A 23,321-nucleotide genomic window follows, 5' to 3' on the forward strand; every position below is an offset into this window, starting at 1 on the left:
CTTGGCTACTAGGGAAACTGGTCAAGAGGCCCCAAGGGCTAGAGCCAGGGACACCGGACTGGTCTCTCATTCCTAGTATGCCTGCATTGTATGCCTTGCCTGAGCAGTGGCTTTACAGAGAGAATGCGGGAGAGAGGACTGATTTTATATTTGGTTTGTTTGTTTTTAACTCTGTCCCCCTCTGCCTGCTCTGGGTGTGGAGGTGGTACCCTGCTGCCGAAATTCTCCCATGCACACCATATTGCCAACATCAGGCATTCGAAAAATCAGATCAGTTTAAACACCAGGAGGCTTTTAAAAAAGGATACCTTTTGGGCTCGTTTTCTGGTTTCTGAGCCTTTTGGGTTGTGTTTTCCAGCTTTTCCCTTTAACCACCAGGGCTCGCAATGTACATTTTTAACAAAAGGAAAGCTGAGATTCTCAGTCCATCACTCCAGCAGTTGGAGCTTTGGGACAAATCTCAGACAAAATCATGAGAATTAGCCACCCCGTGTACCCAGGAAACCAGCAGGAATGAGCCCAGGGCCTCTTATTCCAGGAACTGGGGAACAAGGATATTGCCCATGCGCTTCACATGAATGAAATATCTGAATAGAAGAATTGCCCAGCTCTCCCACATGGAAGCACTCCGAGGATGTTCCTTGACACATGAGTTGTCCAGGGAAGCAGGACCGATACATATGCGTGGGGGTGGGCTACGCCTGTGCATTGCTTTGGGTGGTATCCGTATTAGCCATCACTGTCCTCTGGGCAAACTTCCTGCAGCTACTCTTCATGCACGAGTCCCATCAGGCCCAAAGCCAGAACCCCCACCCCCAGCACCCAGCCACGCCCCGAGCAGAACGCTGCCTGCCAGCTGTCTCCGTAACAGAACTTCTATCAATGGAGTTTTGGCCTGCAGCTCCCAAATTCACAAGCCAGGCTGGATTCAGGAGCAGTTTCCAGGGCTGCTCAAAGGGGGGCTGGGATTGGGCCAGCTCTAGTGGAAGTCAGGGCAGAACATGCCTGTTTGAGCGGGAAACCGGGACAAACATTTGACCGACCAAGGCCACAAAGACCCAGGAGTCTGGTTTTCAAGCACTTAGCCTCCTATCAGCTTCAAAATTGCCAGCATCCACCAGAGCCCTGACTCTCCTGGGGCCTAGCCAGGTTCTTCCCATCGAGGCTTACTGGCATTCTCTTCTCTAGACATGGCCCATTCTCACCTGCCTTTGCCTCCTGTCACCTGGGATGTGGCTGAGTTCCAGCTGTGGAACCCAGAAAGACTTCTTTAGAACATAGCTCAGGGGAGGTCGTGGAAGTTCCTTTCCTGGAGGTTGTCAAAAGGAGGCTAGATAGCCGTCTGCCTTGGATGGGTTAGACACAGCAAATCCTGCATCGTGGCAGGGGGTTAGATTAGATGACTCTTGTGGTCCCTAACCCTAATGATGCACTGTCTGTGAATTCTTCTCTCGGTGGGCTGGCTAACTCTAGAGCTTGACGCCAAGCTGAGCAGGTGGCTGGGGTGACGCTGCGGTGTGGGGTGGTGGAAGGGAGACTCGGAAAAGTGGAGGCCATCTCAGTACTCTTAGAAAGGGCCAGGGGTGTAAGGTCCCTGCCTCTGCATGTGAGAAGAAAGTGAGTTTCCCCAGTGTTCCCAGAGCTTGTCCGCTGGCTGGCTGGAGAGATGCTGAGAGCCTGGTGACAAAACTGAGGCTACCAGAAGGGTCTGTCGGGGTGACCGAGTGCTTTTCTGGTCTGGCAGGGGTGTGGAGACACTAGGTCCTCTCCAGCTGCCTCGCCCCAGTGCTGTCCAGGCGTGGTTTGTAGCCTAAGGGTTAGGTCTGGGACGGCACTGTGCATACTGGGGGATAATACTGACTCACCTCCTTAGGGGCCTGGTACAGCTGAACTCACTAGTAGCTGTTTGTAAAGCTGCAAACACACCAGGGCCATGTGAAGTGTTTCAAACTCCACAGTCGATTGGGCCAGCGGTTCCTGGACGCTCCAGCCCAGAGTGTGGTCTACCAGCCGATCGCCGCGGGCCCTTCTCCCCTGCAGGTGGGAGCTACCCTTCCCAGCTCGAGGAGGCGTACCCGCACGAGCGGTGGTCGAGCGAGCAGGTGGGGTTAGCCGGGCCCATCCAAGGTGCTAGGGACTTTCAGTGCACTAGCTTGATCACAGCTAGCATGGGTATTTCCACGTCCCGCTTGACGTGTAAATGGCCTCTCTCTGGCAGGCCTCCCCCCTCAGCTACAGGGGAAAGTGTGTGTGTGTTTGGGGGGGGGGTAACCCCTTCTAATAGGGTGTAGTAGTTGGATATATGGGATGACGTCTCCACAGACCACCAGCAAATGCTCCACAGGTCGCAGTTTAGGAACCATTACTCTATTCCCTCTGCTTCTCAGGCCTGTATTTTCCCGTTAATCCTTTAAATCTTCACCCGTTGCATGCCTCAACCCTCACAGCTGTGACTGGGACAGCAGCGAGGCCTGAGCAGAGACCGTCCCAAAGACGTTTACACTTAGTACAAGAAACTGGAGGTGGCCAGACGACTCCTTCAGCCCCATGCTGCCGACCTGGCTCAGCTCTGGGCCGGGGAGCTGGAGGCAACGGACTCCGTCCCATCGCCCGGTCGCCATCCACCCAAAAGTCACACGTGTCGTGTCTTATAGCAGGGGGCAGCTGTGTGGTGGGGTGCGGTGATCCCTAGCTATTGAGAGCTGGTGTCCGTTCCAGAACCCTGGAAATGCTCCCTGGTTTCTTTATGCCTGAGAGTATTGCACATAAAGCCAAATTCTCCCCTCGACACTTGAGTAAATCAGGACTAACTCCTCTGAAGCTAAGGGAGTTATTTTGGAGTTAAACGGCAGGAACGGAGAGCAGAATCTGACCCTTTTTACAATTAAAGGGAAACTCTCCTGGGATGGTTTAATCCCAAATATAAATTTCCTTGTTTTTTACAAATCCTTTAACACCCCCTAGGGTCAACTGAACTGTTCTTATGACTTTATTTATTTCCCAATTCCAGCTAACACAGGTTTGTGAGGGTTTGGTTTTTAATGGTGGTTTAGATTTAAAGAGTGGCATTTGCAACCCAGCAATGAGAGGCAGAAAGGACTGAGGATAAATTTTTTTTAAAGATGCCTAAGTGACTTAGGTGCTTAAATGGCATTTACAGAAGTAACTTAGGCACTTAGGGGCAGATTTATGAAGGCAGTAAGGTGCCTAAAGACGCAGATAGGTGACTGGATGCTTTTGCAAATCTTACTAGGCACTTAAGTCCCATTGACTTTCAATAACATTTAGGTTCTAAAGTGACTTAGGGGCTTTTGAAAAATTTACTCTTAGTCAGTTCAGTTTGACTTGAGTGATGAAGTACAGGAACCAAAAGCAAACAAATGGTGAAAAGTAAAGTTGAATTTTTTTTCCCACAGGCTGCCTCTGTTTTAATAAACGGGAGCAAGGGAGGATTTTTCATCTAGAATTCATTTTTAATTTTGAATGCAAGATTTTAGGGGCAGGGCTGGTCTCCTTCCGTTTGGGCGGTGCCCTGTCCAATGGGGGCCCTAGATCCTACCATAATAAACATGGCTCAATAGGATAAATGGATCAAGTTCTGCCCTGTTACTTCTCATGAGAAGCAGGGCAGCGCCCCTAGATGTGTCCGCTGTAGCAATAAACCTCTGACCCTTCTGAAGTGTCCCATGGCATCTGACGTGTTTAATGTGAGTTCACAGCTAGGGCAGGCCTGAATCTCCCTCCCAGCCCGCTCCCAAATGCTGCCCAGGAGCCTCTGTGTTCATATAGTGCCTAGCACAATGGGGCCAAAGCCCTGTAATATGAAAATTAAATGAGAACAATGGGCCAGATCCCCACAGCTAAATCAACCTCACACTCTGGCCTATTGGCATGAGATTGTCAAACTGATTCCCATCTTTGCCAAGGGAATGACTGTATCAAATCTGACCCAGCCGGGATCAGCAAGGCCTGCCCTAAGGAGCCTCCATTTTGAAAGCACAGAAGCAGAGTGAAATTGGGGGTACGTGCCCTCCCGGAATGGACATGTTTATTTCATAGCTTCCAAATAACCTGAAAGGGACCAGAAGCAGAGGAGCTTGTTACATCTCTTGTATTAATCTTCCAGTTGTGCTACTGGGGTAACACACAAGCGACAGTAAGAGATTGCTCTCTGCTGGCATGCCCCCCCGCTTTGGGAGGGTCCGCTCTGTGACTGTCATACCTAACTCAGATACAGACAGTCCTCCGTTGTGCTGTGTCCAAGATCAGTTCCTGGCTCGTGGCAGAGTCCCCTGGTGCATGAGATCCGCTGTGGAGCAGCGGGGCGGGCCCCCGCGCACTGTGTCAGTCCCAAGACACCCTGTAATATGATGGACACTGAACACCGAACGAAATAAGAAAACCCGATTTAACAGCGTCGGTGCGCCTATGTTACACCACCGCCCGTTACGCTTCTGATGCGCTGTCTTCAATGAAGCCGCACCCTCTCGTGGTCAGAAAACACGGCTCCGAGTCATGGGCTCGCGAGTGGCGGGACGGGCGTGTCGGCGGGTCTGAGATGCAAGCTCCCTGGAGCGTCCCACCGCTGCAATACAGCGGAAGTCGGAGGAAGGGCGCTGGGAGAAGGCCTCTGAGCCGACTCCCTCATCGGCTTCCAGAGGGAAAGCAGCCCCCGTGGGAGGGCCTGCAGAGGAGAGGAAAGGCGCGGTGTTGGGGAGGGGAAACCAGTGGGGTGTAGCAGGTGTGGCCCTGTCATCGAGTGTGAGGAGGCCACCGTGCTGCTAGGCCCTGGGCCGGTGGGAAGCTTCCCCTGTGGCCTGACAGGTGAGGAGGGTTCTTGTTAAGTGAAGTAAGTGCTGAAAGGCCGGAAGGCTCACGTGAGGAGGGGCCATGGGCACAGGGTGGTTCTCGGCCCAAACGAAAAACTCAAGAGGGGCGCACTGAGTGCCACAGGGCTCCCGGCACTCTTCGGGGCACGCGTGGCAGGCGTCTCTCTCCCCAAAGGGGGCACCGAGGAAAATGCCCCGGAAGAGGCTTCCGGTCCCGGGGGGTGGGGACGCTGGGTGGCAAGGCGCGCCCCTTCCCCTCCCCACAGCCCCAGCCTCCAGGTCCAACCTTCCTTGTGGTTTGTGCTTGAATCGGTTTGGTCTCGGCTGCCGTAGTCTCCCACCCCGCAATGGTCCCGCGTTTGACATTGCCCCACGGGGCTAGGAAGGAGACTGCAAGTCTTCGGGGGTGGGGGGGGGAACAGAGCTGCCCAAGACACCCCTCCCTCCCCCAGGCACCCCACAGGAGCCATGGGGTGTCATTTTACTGTGGACAAAAGTGCTTTGGAAAATAAACTCACTAGAACCAGAATAAAGCCTGGGCCAAGATCATTTCTGCAGCTCCCAGCTGCTGGGGACTCCCCAGCATCCAATGCCTCGGCTCCTGGCCATCCGCCCCCGCCCAGCCCCCACTGTCGGCCTCGTCCCAGCCGCTCACACGTGCGTCTGCATTCTCCTCTGCAGGGGCCGGCTGGGGTCTGAGTTCTGGGACGAGGACTGTGAGTGGTGGGAGGAGGAGGCCGAGGCCTTGCTGGCCTTGTCGAACTGGACGTAGCCGTCCTGCTTGCCGCTGCTGCTGACGCTGCTGTCGCACTGCGTGTCGAGGAAGGAGCTGCTGTCGCTCATGGAGCCCCGCTGGAACTCCCGCTCGCACAGCTCGATGGAGCTGCTGCCCATGCCCAGCACAAAGCGCTGGCTGTAGTCGTAGAGCCGGTTCTGCCCGCTCAGGGTGGTGTAGATGTTGGTGAAGGACATGCCCGTGGGCACCCGCTGCTTGTTGGCGGGTCTCAGGTCGGGCTGGCAGCCCGAGAGAGAGATGGTGGGGGTGGAGTGGTGGTCCTTGAAGGTGTTCACGCTGTAGTAACCATTGGTGGGGTCCTTAAGGGAGAGACAAGTTACCGTGACACAGCAGCCCTTTGGGGGTCTGTCAGCAACGCGTGTCAGGCCTGACATGCTCGCTACACCTAACACTGAAATATAAACCCAGAAGGTGGCATTCAGTGTAGCACTGGGAAACTAATAACTCACTGCTCATTAGTATTCTTGTGTGCTGTGTGTAGAGAGGTATGGATATGTGCTAGAATTATGTCCTTAAAATGTGTTTGGCAAACAAGGCATAAGCCCAGTCTGCCCTAGACAAAGGAGTGGATATTTGCTTCTTTGACCAGGTTGGTTGTTGGGCAGGGACAACGAAGGTACATTTACATAAAAGGTAAACAAAGCCACCAACCCAGTGAGTGGGGCAGATACCCTCTTACCTATAAAGACAGGGGGTCTGCGCCTCAAGTGATAAGCAACTGACGCAGCTGATTGAATGCAATATTACTGTGCCATACAAGTGTATCGAGTAAGGTCTTTTATGAAAACCTGTAATGCAATAGTGATTCAGATCAGTGGCTCTCAACCTTTCCAGACTTCTGTACCCCTTTCAGGAGTCTGATTTGTCTTGTGTACCCCAAGTTTCACCTCACTTAAAAATTACTTGCTTAAAACTCAGACATAAAAATACAAACTTGTCACAGCACACTACTGAAAAATTGCTGACTTTCTCATTTTTACCATATAATTCAGTTGGAATATAAATATTGTACTGACATTTCAGTGTATAGTATATAGAGCAGTATAAACACATCATTGTATGACATTCTAGTTTGTACTAATTTTGCTAGTGCTTTTCATGTAGCCTGTTGTAAAACTAGGCAAATATCTAGATGAGTTGTTGTACCCCCTGGAAGACCACTACATAACCCTGGTTGAGACCCACTGCTTCAGATCATTGTGAATTGTCCATATTAACACAGTGTGAGGAATTATGGATGATCACTGCTATTCTTTAAAGTCTGTGACCAAACACAAGGAGAAGCAGGTTTTCTCCAGGCAGGAGGGAAGGCAGCTATCTACCTGTCTGCAATGAAATTAAGCAGTGTGGAATCAAAACAATGGAAGCCCCATTTACATAGGAATCAACGGTGGGATGGGAAGTCAACAGGAAGGGAAGAACAGCCGAGTCAATGAACTTTGGGAAGACAGCCTGGTGTCTATAGCCCTGCAGGAGAGATGCTTGGTCTGGGTTTATTTTTCAAAGGTTACTGGACTATAAAGAGAAAGGGGAGCGAACCCCATAGCTGTCCATCACATGGGGGATTAAAGGGACTGGAGCTCTTGAAATCACAGAATGTTGAGTCCTTCAGCCAGGAAGGTTGATATCTCTGGGAAATGAATATAGGTGAGAGGCTGCTCAAGCATAGATTGTCACTTGCTAAAGTGAAGTTTTAGAAGTGTATTTTTACTTTTGTTTGTGTGTAAGCCTTTCTATCTTTACTCTTTCTATTTGATAGCACTTACGCTGATGGCTTCTTGTTCATTTTACTTTTACTATATAGCAATTCAGGGCTGTGATTGAAATAAGAGCGTCTGTCAACCCCCTGGGAACTTAATGAGCTGTCATGTAGTCTCTTTACAGGAGCAAAGAACTTAATAAGGTTCTGTGAGTGCTATAGTCAGGTGGCCTGGACGCTGCAGGGCAGATGGCTTGGGGGAAATTTGGGAGCAAGTGGGTGTTAGGCTGCAAAAAGTAACTGGCTGGTGGAAGCCAGGGTGTGACCTCCATGCTTGTAGGCTGGCTGTTGGTGTCAGCGCTGTGCATAACATTGACGGCACCCAGAATTGTAGGGCAGGCGTGACACAATCCCTTACTGGTCTCGGCTGACTAGTTCCCAATGTATAACTTGGACACGGAGCACTGGGGAACCTCATGATCACTGACCCCCGCTGTCCTGGGCCCCTTCCATCCAATGACCTTTTGGCTTGAGATTTCCTCTGGAATCAAGTATCCGCTCCATTTCCTCCCCTCCGTATTTCAGTACCTAACTCCTATTGAAACCAAAGGGAGTGAGGCACCTAAATACCTTTGAGGATCTGGCCCTACCTTACTTGATTTATACTGTTTCAAAATGAAGCGTTTCTAGGGCTGCGTCTGATAGATTTATGGAAAGACCAATCACAGAGGACACGGGCTGTGAGCTGGAATCTTGTGACCAGTCACTGCTCTTGGTGCTTTGGGGGAACATGGCAAAGGTCCTGTGTGCACTACACCATGGCCCCAGGTCAGGGACAACTGTTCTGTACCTGGGCCCCCAGGCAGGTTCTGACTTGTGGGCCCTTGGCAGGCTCATCCTGCTGCTCTAGGACCTGCAGTTTGTTTTGACGGTGCCACCATTCCACTGAGACCTGCCAAACTCACGGCACACCAGCCAGGGAACAGCTGGCAGACACTGCTGACCTGGATCAGCTGTAGCTGGGGAACTGGAGGCAATGGGGTTCCATGTCCCGTTCCCTGAGCCATCCAGAAGTCCCAAAGGAATCCAGTGCTTGTGAGGATGGGGATGGGAGGGAGCGTTTGGTAGCTTTGCTGCTCGTATCCTTCAGATGACTTCCCTGCAAGAAGCTGCAGCTGGCCTGGCCCCAAGCTCATGCAGGTGCAGGTTCTGCTCCCGCTGCCTTGTGATGCAAGGGTCTCTGCCGAAAGTCCCCACTGGCTTTTGCTGCTGCCTCTGTCCTTATGGAGCCATGTTCCCCTTCAGCAGCCAGATAGAGAGGGCTCAGGGAACCAACAAGGGCTGAGACAGCTGCGTGCTGGAGAGATGAAGACTACTTCTCTGTTGCTATGGAAACAGCTCGGCTAAATATGATACCTTACTTAGTTATTTCCCCACTCCCAGAAGACAAGGGCAATGATCCCCTTCCCTGGGGGGTGCTGTCACGCCAAGAGGGTGGCATGTGGGTATCAGGCCAAGGGCCGGGGAGTTGAAAGGCCCAAGCTGGTTTTCAGAGGTGCCGCGCCCCTGAGGCTCTCACGTGCTGCACCAGGCTGTGGGAGCCTCTTCGTGTCTCGGAGAGACCAGTGCATTGTGACCAGCATGGGACAGGGAGGCTGGGGAAGGGGCGACCAGGGGACACATTACCCATTCTCGCCCTCAAATAAACAGTGGGACCAGCATGTGGGAGAGCGTCTCACCCACTTTGCAGACCCCAGGCCTGTTCCTGGGTTACAATGAGTTTTGGGGACATTGGAATACCCCTCCCCTCCTCCCCATCCCCGCACCTCCAAAAGTCACTGCAAATAGTGTTTCTAACTAAACTGCCTCTGGTTGCTCCCCTCCCGTTGGGCCTCTCTCTCCTTTGCCCTGAGGCTGCATTAGACTGTTCTGCCAGAGGGGCCTGAACACCTACTTTAAGTCCGCTTCATGCTGCCAGAGCGGTGCAAAGGGATCTTAGTATAAATGAGACTCAGGCCCTAATTCTCCAGCCTCAACTCCCATGCCTCCTGGCTTGGGTCTCTGACTGTATTTACACCCCCTGCGCTGAAGACCTGGGGGACAAGAGGAGGGAGAAGTTTCTTGGAGGCCATGCCACGATCAGGTGTGAATCAAGGAGGGGAACGGGACTAACCCATCTTCCCAGCCCGGGGGGAGTGTGTGTGTGGGGGGGGGGGGGGCGGGGGAGGGGGTTGGCTGCAGCCTGACGCTGCTGCAGAAGAGAGTCATGGCCTCTGCTTTGGGAGGCCGAGTCGGCGGGCAGGTGTGCGAAGGCGAAAGCTCTTCCACAGCCGGCCTTGCAAAGAGAACGGCTGGGGCACCTCCCGCAGAACACCCGCTGGGAGGCTGGGGTTTGTCCACGCTGACGGGCAGCAGCCCGATCTGCTGCAGCCTGGCGTGGCTGCATGTGGAGGGGAAGGTGGCAGTACACATGACTGATGTCACCCCGGGGTGTGGGTAAGCCGCCTCCCTAAGCGCCGGTGTGGACAGCACTGCGTCAGCAGGAGAGCTGCTTCTGCCACGGTAGCTACTGCCCTGGGTGGAGGCGGTCTCATTGTGCCGATGGGAGAACGCTCTCCCGCCGTCGGTACAGAGCGTCTTCACCAGCCGTGCTACAGCAGGGTCGCTTCTCGTGTAGCCTAGCCCCGTGGCGCGTCTGGTGGAGGTGGCTGCTTCCAGCCGATGGGGCCGGGTTCGCAAGTGTTCTGCACTCCCAGCTGGGGCCCGACTTCCAAAGGAGCGCTCCTCCCATTGCGCCAAGCTCTTTGGATAATCTGGCGGTGCGTGCCTGGGAGGTGTGCAGCGCACAACCCCCTGTGCATGCGGTGAGTGCTGAGAGGCTTGTGCGACGTGTGGGTGAGTCCAGAGGAACGAGCGGATGCTATCACCCCTGCCTATTGTGTCTCGTATTGCAGCTGCTCCCTGGGGAGCTGGGCTCTGAAATGTCGCTTCTCGTGGCTGCTGCCTGAAGCAGTAGGGCCCAGTGGGCAGGGTACTGGGTTGGCCGTCAGCAAACATCCGTTCTATTTCTGGCTGTGCCTGGGAGCTTGGAGAAGTGTCTGCCTGTCCTTGTTTCCCTTCTGTCTTGTCTGTTCACACTGTAAGCTCTTCGGGTCAGGGACTGCCTCCGCCTAGGTGTTTGTGAGGCCCTGATATCAGTTGGCATGTCTAGGGGCTACTGCAAGTCACGCATGATACTAAGGGGTTTAGGTGCCTGAGGCTGGAGCCAGGCCGCTGCTCACCTTCAGGTTCTGGAACTCCTTCTCCTCCTCCTTGAGCACCTCCAGCTGCTTGAGGACAGAATCCTGCTGGAACTCACCTCTGTCCATCTGCAAAACAAGACCAAGTCCCAGTGAGTTTGAGGGTGGGGCCTCAGTGGATCTAGCCCTGTCAGTGCAGTGCCCAGAGGGCTGAGTTACACCACAAACCTTCCCAGCTCTGGGCACATGCTCCATCACCTGCACCCTGGGCTGTTCCCTCTCTCACCCCCCAGGAAGTCCTTAATCACCCCACTTCAGGTAGGGAGCTTCCCCAAATGTCCCCCAACCTCCTAGAGGAGGCAGCACTGGCTGCAAGAGATCAGAGCATACTCACCTGCGTGACACTCCCTTCTGTGCTACCAGCAGGGGAGGTTTTGCTGCTCATCCCATCCAGGGTCTGCTCCCCTCGGGGGAAGGCCGCAAGTATCTGCTGTGCCTCCACCCAGCCTTTCCTCCCGCTCTTGGGCAAGGTCTTAGAGTGACCAGATGTCCCAATTTTATAGGGACAGTCCTGATTTTTGGGTCTTTTTCTCACATAGACTCCTATTATCCCCCACCCCCGTCCTGATTTTTTGCATTTGCTGTCTGGTCACCCTACCAGGTCTCCAAGCAGGCTGCTGGCAGAACCAGGATTAGGACCCAGAGCCTCACAGTTCCAATGCAGTGCTCCAGCCAGCAGGCCCCACTGGCTTCCGCACGTGTGTGCGAGGGAGGGAGGGAGGTGTCACCCCCAGTTTGCAAGCCGGGAGCCGAGGCACAGGCTAGATGACAGGACTTGTACAGCGCCACACAGTATCTGAACCAGGAACTGAATCGAGGTGGCTTGAGCCAATCCAACCTCTCGCCACTCGCGCACCCCCTGCTACCCGCTCTGGGCTGCAGCGACACAGGCAGGCAGCTGGGCAGTGGCTGAGCGTGTCCACCTTGCATTGCCAAATGCAGCGGGATCTGGTAGCTGAGCTGGGAGAGCAGTTCCAGTCGCTGAGTGAGCGGGTGGGACGCTTATACCCTGTTCAGGTCTCTAGCAAGACCATCTCAAACCCAGGAGCAGGTATAATTCCAGCCAGAGGGGGCAGGCGTGTGCTGATTCCTACTGACACCAGCAAGAGCGTCGTTCCCAGTACCATAACTGTGGTTCATTATCCATCTTGAATGACTCATGAGTAAGGATCCGATTCGGTCATGGATTCTGTGACTTTAATGGGCCTCCGTGACTTCTTTGGCTTCAGCCCGAGGCAGCGGCAGGGCTGGAGCAGCAGTCAGCCCCTGCTCAGGAGCAGCTCCCGGGGTCGGGTCAGCCCCCGGGGCCGCCGGAGCAGTGGCCATGAGGGCTGGCGGCCAGCCCCCACTGCAGGAGCCGTGGTGGAGCTGGAGCAGTGGCCAGCAGTCAGCCCCTGTCAGGGCTCCAACTGTTAGCCCCATCCCCAGGGTATTTTTAGTAAAAGTCAAGGACAGGTCACGGGCTTCCGTGGATTTTTGTTTATTGCCCACGACCTGTCTCTGACTTTTACTAAAAATACCAGTGACAAAAATCTTAACCTTACTCATGAGTCTTCATGACTCAGTCTATGCATTGCTCCAGGCACAGAGGAGTGAGGAATTCTCCTGACTTTGAACCTCATTAATAACAGATAGTGGGGTAAGCAGCAAATGCCTTTGGCATAGAGCCCAGTAGGGCTGAGCTTAGGAAGAGAGAGAGGCTGATTTATCTGAAAGCACCAAGTTATCAGACAGCTGATAATTCCCTCCCCCTCCCCCCCCCCCAGTTGTTTCTGTGCTCTTGAGAAAGGCCATGGAGGAGGCCTCTAAATGGCACAGGCAGGGCAGGAGATTTCTAATGGCCGGACATGGCTCCTTGCATGGCTTAGTCCAAAACAATGATGGTCAGGGATTGCAGGTGGCTGGCGGCACTGTCCCAATCTGACCCAGCAATGCAGCCCCAAGACTGGGTGGTCTTTGGCTGAGTAGCTAAGGGGACCCTGCCCAGACTGATGGGCCTGGAATTTGATCTGCTCCTGTCGACCCCATCACTCAGCTCAAGATCTAACTTCAAAACATAGGCTTCAACACAAGTCTTTTAAAAGGAGAGAAAACTCTGGGTGCCCCGGTGCTAACAAAGCAGCACATACAACCTGGCAGTCAAAACAGACCCTACAAAAACAAACCGCTGTGTGCAGCCCTGACGAAGGCCCAGAGAGGGGAATTGATGTCCCCAAGGTCACCCAGCAGGTCAGTGGCTGAGCTGGGGACTCAAACCCAGCTCCTCTGGGCGTAAGTCAGCGCCCCTGCAAGCAGACCATGCTGCTTCCCCTGAGTGACAGGGAAATGGCTCTTTGCTTCCCACTCTTTTCCCACCCAGGGGCTAACGGTTAAACTAATGACAGTAGCCTGTGGCTGGCTTTGCTTTTGCAAAGATTGGAAGGCAGCGTACCTCCTCGCTAATCTGAATTTGGCTGCCAACAGCGTTTCAAAATCCCAGGTCGGTTTTGGTCTTTTCTTAGTGCTGTAATTAACTCCAAAGCCTGTGATTTTTCTGACTCTGGCTCCTCTCGAAGGTTGGAATCCCGGAGGCTTTACTGAGCCCGTCTTTGACAGCTTACGGCTGACTTTCCAAAGTACCATGGGGGGAAGGTCGATGGGACAGATTTTTTTTTAAAAAAAAACATCCCCCTTGCTTCTCTAAGATTTCCTGACCCTCTCCACCCCGTCCCAAGACAGGCACCCCTGTCAGAGAGAGACATGAGGAATCTGAGTCTCTTCTCCCAGCCTCACTTGGTTTTCTTTGAAGACTGGCTGGGGCAAGGTACGCATTAATTAGAATATGGCTCTAATTACCCTTCCCTCAGAAAGGTGGGTCTGAATAATTATCCACCACTTTCCCGGCTGCCTTTTATCTTCAGAGAAATTGATTTAGTCTCTACAGTCTTCACATTTTCTCTTTGCGGCTGTAGCCCAGACCTTCTGTTGGACTTACTGCCACTCAGTGCCTAATCTAATCACAATTGGAAATCTACACTAAAGTGCTGATTATTACCTGACTTCTTCTGCTTCTTTTGCTGGTAAGTGGTAGTGGAAATTTACCCTGCAGCACTTTCTGCTGATCTCTGAAAAGCCTTTGATATGGCCATTTAATGCAATAAATTAAGGTACTTGAGTTTTGCTGGAAAAAAGCCTGTAACCTCCATTGATTTACCAGGGTAAATACATGTGTCACAAAGGATTAAATTCAGGGCAGATAAAATACCAAAAGGAGGAATGCTCGCTCTATGGGCTGCATGGTGGTTTTAGTGCCATCTTAAATTCTTACGTTAAATTGAAGGGATGCTGTTAGGACTGTTAGATTCCACATTCAGAGCCTGTTTGTGTGTACAGCTTTATAAACCTCCTCGAAATGTTTCATGTTTTTCTGCCACTTCAGAAAGTGCAGGGTTTAGTTTTCTTTCATTTGTGAGGCTTAGCCATTCTCCTGCAGTGTCTGTAACCAAAGACTGCTAGTGTAGGAGAGCCATGCAAATGCAACTGATGATACGATGAAACTTCCTAGTCAAGCTACACTGGCCCACCTGCAAACAAACCGCGTAAGTGGTGAATTGCAAACCAGACTGAAAACAACAAGAAACTTTTCCATATTAAGAAGCGGAGGCACCATTCGTAACACACGTTTGGGGGTTCTTTTAAATAAATGGCAGTAGTTCTCAAACTGGTTTCTGGACTGTTGCAATGCACTTTGTGGATGATTTTACCCTGTAGTGGCTGCTCAAAGAGAGGGTAAGGGACCTTCTAGTGCTACCAGTTATGGGAGCGTTTCTTCAGCTCATGTGGTAGGGGAACAGAAGGACCAGCGAGCTGCTCTTATGCGTGTGTAAGTAATGTAATAACGGCGCTGCCTGCATGCCTGCAGTGTATTGACTCTTCACCCTCCATGGAGCCCTTTCATTCTGAGACTCAGTGGCTGCGAGAGGAACAGGGGTGTTGTCTGATGATCTCTCCCCTGTGAAGTGGCTGGCAAACTGAACAGGCTGGAGACCTCCTGATATAGAAGAGCTACCTTGAACAGAGGACTGGGTGGGACCTCTGGGTCAATGAGTCCCGTCCCCTGCTATCACAGGCAGCCCGATCATGGGATCCCGTTCAGATACTCATCAAGTGCCATCTTAAAACTAGTAGGGAGTTTGACCCTCACTGCCCCCATTGGGAGGCTGTTCTAGAACCAAAGTCCTCTGATGGTTAGTGATTGTCTAATTTCCAGCTTGCATTGGCGTTTGCTTGCACGTGATGGTGTTAAGGTGCCATGTGGAATGTGGACTGCAGCATCTTGCCCAGTGGCTTCGAGGCAGCTGTGGATGGTGCTGGGCAGGAATTCATGCTGCCCTGCTCAGCCTGGCCTGGAGGAGCTTGGCGGCACGGGCATCCGCACAGGGCAAGGAGGAAGGCGCTGGGTGTTGCATTGCTATGCGAGTACCTCCTGCAGGCCGATTGGAGAGGGAGTGCGGCCATCGGACATGGCTCTCCTGAGCTGTAGCACTGTTCTGAGCCAGGCAGGGGGTGTCCCAGGGTTGCGAATATAAAGAATACAGTCACTTGGCTGAAGAGTGATGCCGGGGCAGGAATCAGCATTATTTCCCGCAGATCCATACGCACAGCCGACTCGGCCCCAGGTGGAGACTGTGGTCTGCAATGTGCAGGAGTTAGACTAGATGATCATGATGGTCCCTTCTGGCCTTAACTTCTAGGAGACTCTTGGCTTCACTGGTGTGAAACCTGCTTATGCCAATGCTTAGGCTGAGGCAGGGTTTTGTCTGCCCCCTTGCTGCCGCCTGCAGACACACTGTGGAGGGAATCGTAGCTGAGCTGGCTAACCAGGGAAGGGAAAATGATGAGACAAACTAATATTCATTGCAGGCTCCTCAGAGAGGACTTAGAATATCAAGGTTGGAAGGGACCTCAGGAGGTATCTAGTCCAACCCCCTGCTCAAAGCAGGACCAATCCCCAATTTTTGCCCCAGATCCTAAATGGCCCCCTCAAGGATTGAACTCACAATCCTGGGTTTAGCAGGCCAATGCTCAAACCACTGAGCTATCCCTCCCCCAAGCAACAGACTGTGAAATCTCCAACCCCAGCCCAAATGATGATAATGCTTTGTCATTCCCTGCTGCTTTCCATCTGACCTGCTTCTTCTCCTGGATTCCCTGTTCTTCCCTGGGGGCTGCGCTGTGCCGTGGCGGGAGGGCGTGAGTTCCATTGACCCTCAGAGCTGTGCTGTGGGGAGCTCGAACTCCTTGTAGGGCTACCTGCGTTGGACGGCCCAAAGGGCAGGGGCCAGACGGAGTACCGTCCACCGGCCCTCCAGGGTGGGGCTTGAGCGCTAGAACAACTACCTATCCTGGTGAAACCGTGACCTTTATTGAAACACAACAAGGGAGCCATTCTGGCAAAGAGCACAGTTGTCCGGGAGGGTGGAGCCTTGTTCATATGCTGAGTGATGTCTGACCGTACAGGAAGGATTTAGAAACAGATTTATTACCTGTACTGAGGTAGCATCTCGGAGCCCACATCACGGACTAGGACCCCACTGGGCAAGGCGCTGTACAAACGGAGCAAAAAGACATGCCCTGCCCCGAAGTCGTGCTTTACTGATTGGGTAAGCCATACCACCCTGGGAGGGAGTGGGTGAATATTATCAACCAGAGGAGTAAACTGAGGCACTGAGTTGAGTGACTTCCCAAGTTCACTGTGATTTCATGACAGGACTGGGGGTACACATAGGCATCCTAGTGTCCAGTTCCCCTCACTTCCTTCTTATGAAACAGTCCCCTTTACTCTTCTTCCAGGGGTTGATGTGGTCTTGGGGCCAGAGTCCTAACAGTGAGGCTTAGTCAGCTGACAAAATGCTCAAAGTCCGATTCTGTGCCATGTCATCCACATTAATTACAGAGAGGTGGCTCTTCACTCTAGTCTGGTAATACTACCTGTTAGCTGCTGTGACTTCCTAGTGCTGTGAGGGGGCAGTGCATCCCCATTAGCTGAGAGCCGCTTGGGGGTGGGTGTGTGTGAGACCGAGTGAGAGCCCCATGACCGAGATGAGGGTTGGCACCATAAAGGAGCAGTTCATAAAGCAAATTCACATCAGCTAATTTATAATTCCTGAATTAAGCCAGTCATTAACATGACCTTTATTAACGTTTACACTGTGGCTCAGTTCGGTATAATCTCACTTCATCATTAGCAGGCGGGGGAAATTCATTTGCTTTCCTTTCTCTCTCTCTCTCATCCGACGGCAAATGGGTGGTTCTGTGATTCCTGCCTGGGCCCTGGTGCAAAGCGATGCCCTGCCCCAGACCAGAAGCACAGCCGGGCTAGCTCCCAACTGAGAAAATGAATGTTGTAAGGTGCTGAATTGACAGCCCTGGAGCAAGGAGTCCTCCGTTTAGCCACAGAGCAAACCTGGGGTGGGCAGGGAATGCATGGATAGAATGGGCCAAGGAGACAGAACTCGGGCCCCTAGATTCCTATCCCCTCCCTGGGCAGGGCTGGCAGCTGTTGGGGGCTGCAGGAAGGAAGCTTGCCAGGCTATGCTTTGATGGCAGGAATCAATGACGCCCGTCCCCCTCTTTTAACTGAACCGTTCTGATTTCTTTTCCGTCTGCTACCGCACAGACTGGAGAAGGACAGAGCCAGCGTGAACAGCCCCCGGATTGCTGCATGCATATCAAACACCATCCAGAGCGACGGTGTATAAATAGCATGTTAACGAGGAGGCGCTTAGTTTAAACAGGTGGGTACATGTATCAATACATGGAGTGGGGCTAGACGTTGACTTCATTCCTACGATTCATGGGAATTATTCATGCACGTATGGGGGGTGGGGTGAGGGATGGAGGTGTGGTGAAGGGGAATGAGAGAGAGAGATGGTCTGAGCACAGGCTTGGGAGCCAGGAACTCCTCAATTCCAGTTTTAGCTTTGGCACTGAGGACTGACTGTTCAGATTTGGTATTTACCGTCTCTTCCTTGGTTTCCCCACCTGTAAAATGGCGATCACACTGCTCACCTACCTACTTGGCCCAAAGATGCTGGAAGCATTAAGGCTTGTAAAGCACATGGAAGGAGTGTGGTGTAGTGGTGAAAGCATAGGACTGGCGGTGAGTCACGTGTCCTCTGTGTCCCTGTTTGCCCATCTGTCAATGAGGGGCTAATATTTCCTATCCCAGGGGTGGGGGTGGGGGTTGGTTAATGGGCTGATATTTGGAAAGCCCCTGGGATCCTCAGATGAAAGGAGCTATCTGAGCAGTATGTTAGTCTTATGAGACTGGAAAGTGCTAGCTTACTTGACTTACTGCGTCGTCAAGGAGAGACGAGACATGGGGCCAAGGACAGAAATATCTGCATTAAGTGCTGGCAAAAGCATTGATGTTACCATTTATATTGAAGAAATGTCATGAAAAGCATAGAAAGGAATAAAGCTGGAGCAGTGCCCATGGGCAGAGGCTTTCTACTGGCACATTAAGGCACCAACCTCATCCCTGGCATGACTCCACTGAGTCTGGTGGCGTTACCTCTTGGGGGCACTTGGGCAGAGAGGTTTTGTGCTGAACGCCAGGTGCGTCAAATGGAGAGGTGACCTAGGTAGTTCATCGTCCGCATCCATGAGCGGGTGGAACGCAGGCCTGGCTTATGCTCAGAGATAGCCCTGAGACATATTTGGTAGGACATTATTTGACAAATTTCAGAGTAACAGCCGTGTTCATGCATCCGGTGAAGTGAGCTGTAGCTCACGAAAGCTTATGTTCAAATAAATTGGTTAGTCTCTAAGGTGCCACAAGTACTCCTTTCCTATTTGACAAATGTGGATTTTAATTATTTGCTCAGCTTTTTTAGAGATCCCACAGTCCTTTTCATTGTGAAGAGATGGGAATCAAGTGTACCAGGTTCTGCACCAACCACCCTGGATTGTGCAGGATGTTGGGATAGTAGGGGACAGGTCGTGGGCATGTGGTTTCCTTGGGAATTATAGGAACCCCCAAGGCTGCTCTAGCTTACACTGGGGTTGAGAATGGTATAGATCAGGCCACAGAATTGGGTAGCCAGAACTGGTTCTCTGACAGGCCTCTGATCTCCTGCACCAAGTGGATCTCAGTGCAGGGCAGAATCTGGGCCAGAATATTGTGGCCTCTCAATGCCTCTCTTTCTGCATTGGGAGACACTAGCCAAGCCAGTGGGAGTCCACAGGGTCCATGCTGTGGTATTGAGGCCTATGCCTTTAAGGGCTGAGCTCCCAGACAGAGTGTCTGGGCTGAGTGCTGTGAAGTTCTTGTCATGCACAGCTAGTTGAAAGCAGATACAGAATAAAGCAGATAATACTTAGCCATGCCTTGAGTGCGGGAGACTGGCCTAGAAGACCTCTCGAGGTCCCTTCCAGTCCTACACTTCTATGATACTCACCCCCAAGCGTAGACTGGGGCAAGCCAGGATTTGCAGTGTTTCCAGGCATGCATTGTTCCAATGGGCTGACTCAATCAAGGACAGCGTAGGCCGGGAAGACCGAGCCCCCTTCCAAACCCTAATGATGACCCCTGCGAGTCGAGGGTGGGGGCACAGCTCTGGCTGCAGTGCTAGCCCTGGGAGGTGGGTAAAAACAGGGCTTCAGCTTGCAGGGCTGGCAGGCTGGAAATCACACTCAGGACGGACTCCTTTATCTGTAGCTGTCTCACTCCCGCACCGACCATGTGCTGGGACCCGAGAGAGCTCATGATCTAAGCAAGCCCAGCCCAGCCGAGATAGGTCCACGGGACAGAAGGAGCTAGGATGTGCTTTTTAATAGCTAATATTTTATCCTTGGCGCTCTCCTGGGTGGCAGCGAGGGAAAGCTTTGATGAGCAGCGCTACGGGGCGCTAATGCCCTAGCTGGACTCACAGCCCTCTGTTGCTCCCAGGACCAGGAGAAGAGCTTTCTCTGCGAGCCGACGAGGGGGAGTTTTGCTCTGTTAGTTAAATACACACTTTCTGTGTGTTCCAGCTCTCTGCCAGTGTCTGGCCCTGGGTTCCTGGCCACCATATGGACTAAGACACCAATATGCTTTTGTCCTTTGGTCATGCTGTTGTCACGCAGATGGCTGGTGATAAAGCTACCCACAGACCTGTTAAAGCTGAGTGGCTGCCATGAACTTATTTCCTGGACTGCTGAATTCAAGGACATATCTGGATCTTGGGAACACTAAGACAGTCCCTAATTCTGCCTGGCAGCGCTGTCTGCCAGCATCCATTGTCTGTCGTTCTCGGGACTAGTTATGGCTGCACAGGGAGCCATCCGGAGACCCATCCCACGGCCAAGGGAACAGTCGCAGTTTGAGGCGGCTGTTGATTTTCCCCTTCCAGCTTGGATGCCTCTGCTGTTGGTTGGCTCTGTTTTGGTAGAGAAATTTACAGCTCTTGGCTGAACCAAACCTAGTCCTTCAGGGTGTCAGCTCAGAGAGAGAGGACTTAGCCAGGTGCATTGTGGGAGAGGTTTTGGACTAGCTGCTGCTGGAAGCAGAATACCCCATGAAATGGCTGGTGCTCCTCTGAGAGGGAGGCAGGCATCTCATTGCCACCAAGGCAACCACTGAGAGGAGCCAGTGTAGGTCCAAACGGAGCCTGGGCAGGAGTAGGAGGAGAAGGGGCAAAGAGCCATCCCCTCCCATTGGGTCCCTGTGCTGATGCCAGGTGGGTAGCACGGACACTGTTCCAGGGGTGGGGAGGGACAGGGTATGGGTGGCGACGCCCTCCGGTTGAGTTAGCACCTGATGAGCATTCACCTAAGGAGCTGTACACCTGAAGCCATTTGCAGAGCACCATCATTCACAGGCTCCTCCTACCAAAGCCAGACACCAGGTTCCATGTTTTCCATTTGTTAACCGTTTACACACATTGCACACAAACAACGTTAAAAGAACATTTTTAAGGCAGCAAAGCCAAGCGCTCAGAAGCTAGAAAATGCTAGAATTAAGGTGGCCTGGGTGACTTGCGCCTATGCACCATCATGATAGGACACGGCCTCATACTATTTCCCACACTTCCCACTCTCACTCACAGGCTTCCACTCCCCCTCATTTCCCATGCCTGCTTCCAGTCCCAGTCTCTCCCCAGCCGAACTCTCTGGCTCTGCCTCCAGTCCCATTCTTCCCATTCTCCCCAGGTCCAGCTCTTGTCTCTCTGCATTCAAATCCGGCAGCTTTCTTGGCTCAGTTGGGGGGATCACTGAGTGCACAGGTTCCCCGCTCTCCGTTCTGGTGTCTGGATCCAGCCTGTAGCACCCCAGAGCTACAATTGTATGGAACATCCTGCTTAGCACCAGGATGGAGCATTCTCAGTGCAAAGGGAAACATCAGCAATTTTAACTCTGAAGCTCGAGCAAGTATCTATGGAGCATGTGCGAACTGCACTATTTCAAAGGCTTATAATTTGGGTGGATTTTCACAGTGATGGCAAAAGGCCCATCCCTGACACCAAGGCCACCCCCTTCTGCCAAATTTCCAGTCCCTGCTCCAAAGCATGAGGGCAATAGCACTGCCCAAAGGAAAGGTTGCCAGAATTTTTTTAACATGGGCCAAACAACATATGGCTTGGGAAACGTCAGGCCAAATGGTAAAGTTTGGCAAAGTTTTTGCCACTGAAAATAGCATCTTATAATGGGAAGTGTCAGCAACTTTAATAAGCACTTGTGCTGGGGCTGTTCACTGCACACCCGCCCTGAAGGGGTTAAAGTTGCTCAGACGGGGCCAATTAACTTTACAGGCTGCACCTGGGGGAGAGCCAGGGCCTGATGAAGGTTAATTGATGATGAAGCCCAGCTGGGCAGGAAGCCAGGAAGATGAGAGCAGAAGGGGGCTGCAGGGAGAGACTAGGCACAGAGAAGTGGGAAGCGAAAGCCCTGGGATCCTGTTTTTGATGGAAAAGGTTTATCCAGAGGAGTTTCAGGGAAGGAATCCCCAGGAGAGATCAGCAAGGGTTGAGACAGTGTAGACTTTGGCTACTGATTATAGGGTTCCTGGGCTGGAACCCGGAGCGGGTGCAGGGCCCGGGTTCCCCTAGCAGCCGCTGGGAAGTGGCTCAGGACTGTTGAAGGCGACAGCTGGACAGTTGGTCTGGCAAGATAGTGATACCCTGAAAGGGGAAAACCATATAGTGACCTGCCTGGAGGGCTGAGTCCTGAAGTCCTGGAGAGCGTGAGGGGCCACAGCCCTGCTTCCTGTCTATTAATCTGACATATCATTACTATTGTATCAGCTCACCTCACAATACCTCTGTGGGGCAGGGCTGTGTCATTATTCCCCCTTTCACAGGTGATGCTGTGTGACTTGCCCAAAGTCATGCATGCAGCATGGGCTGGAACAGGAAGCTGAACCCAGGTTTTCATGGTAGTGCCTTAACCACTGGGCCTTCCTGCCTCTTTCCTAGCCTGCCTGACTTGTGCAGTCTAATCCTGTGCATGCTGAAGGATTCATTCATTTAATGCTGCAAAATGAAGCCGCTTTCATCTGGGGTGTTAAATTCAACTGACCGGATATTAAATTCTTTGGCTTCATTATTGAAGACAATATGTTTTTAAAAGAGTTCTCCCTGCAGATTTCCATGTCAGGTCCCTAGCCGATAGGCAGTGATGAATTTGTCCAGATTGGCACATTCAAAGTTACACACCTGCCGAGACCTGATATGTATTTTTTCCCCTGGAATTTAATTATAATGTTTCCTGCTTGTAGTATAATTGGATGACACTTCTTGGTGGCTTTAAACTTGTGCAGGTCAAAACCTAACAGAGCGGCTGGATGTCGGTTAATAGATTCCAAAGGCTGCAGCTTTGTCTGATTCCCTGACGAGGGCTCACTTTGGGACTGGCTGCGGTAAAAACAAAAACCCCAGTGGAGATTTTCAAAGCCGGCTAGAGCTTTATCTGGACAGTTGGATGGTTAACAAGGATATGCAAAGTTAGAGTAGTAAACAGTAAAACCAAGCCTTAGACGGGATATAAAAAAACCCTCCTTCCGCGTTGAACCAGTCCCTAACTCTTAAGGTTTAGGGGGGGTTATCCCACTTTTACTAGATGGATCATGGGGCTGATCCCGGCGTTTCTGATGTTGAATGCAGGAACAGCAGAGCAACATCCAGACGTGACAAATTAAAAGTCCTGCAATAAGCTGATTTTATTTATTTATTTATTTTTAGGTGAGCACTTTTCTTCCATTGTGGAACCAGGGAATAAAGTTCTTTCTATAAACAATTAAATGTGCCTTTGGCCAGAGAGAGAGCCAGAATGGCACTATAGCCCAGGGGATGGGACACTCAGCTTGGGCCACCCACATGCCAGGTGAGTTCCCTCTATTTAATTTATACCAGGTGGAATCTCTTCAACAGGGAGGCTAATCTCAGAATTCCCAAGCCCTGTGGTTAGGATGCATTTTTTAGAGACAATAAATGAGAGTTCAGATTCCTCCTCTAAATCTGGCAGAGAGGGGCTTTGAACCTGGGTCTCCTACAGCTTGGGTTAGTGCTCTGATCACTTGGCCATAGGGGGCTTCCAACTCCTCACTTTTTGGGAGAAGTGGCTTAGGCCCGTAACCCCAGGAGAAAGTCCATGGCTGAAAGAGTGATACTGTCACCTCCTGTGACTTGCACGCTATGCCTCTGTTAATGCAACCTAAAACTGGATTTGCTTTTTTCGCA

The 23,321-nt window shown here is 52.1% G+C and overlaps 1 protein-coding gene across 1 annotated transcript in view; it reads right to left on the bottom strand.

Moving 5' to 3' along the window:
• Positions 1-4,527: 4,527 nt before the first annotated feature.
• Positions 4,528-23,321, bottom strand: part of KIRREL3 (kirre like nephrin family adhesion molecule 3) — a 292,205-nt gene continuing 273,411 nt past the window's right edge. The window contains exons 16-17 of the mRNA XM_077839635.1: positions 10,606-10,692; positions 4,528-5,924 (exon numbers count right to left, since the gene is read on the bottom strand). Coding sequence (XP_077695761.1) covers positions 5,481-5,924; positions 10,606-10,692 — 531 coding nt within the window. The 3' untranslated portion in view covers positions 4,528-5,480. The remainder of the gene's footprint in view (positions 5,925-10,605; positions 10,693-23,321) is intronic.

The sequence above is a fragment of the Eretmochelys imbricata genome, chromosome 22, assembly GCF_965152235.1.
Source record: "Eretmochelys imbricata isolate rEreImb1 chromosome 22, rEreImb1.hap1, whole genome shotgun sequence".
Taxonomy (NCBI): Eukaryota; Metazoa; Chordata; order Testudines; family Cheloniidae; genus Eretmochelys; species Eretmochelys imbricata.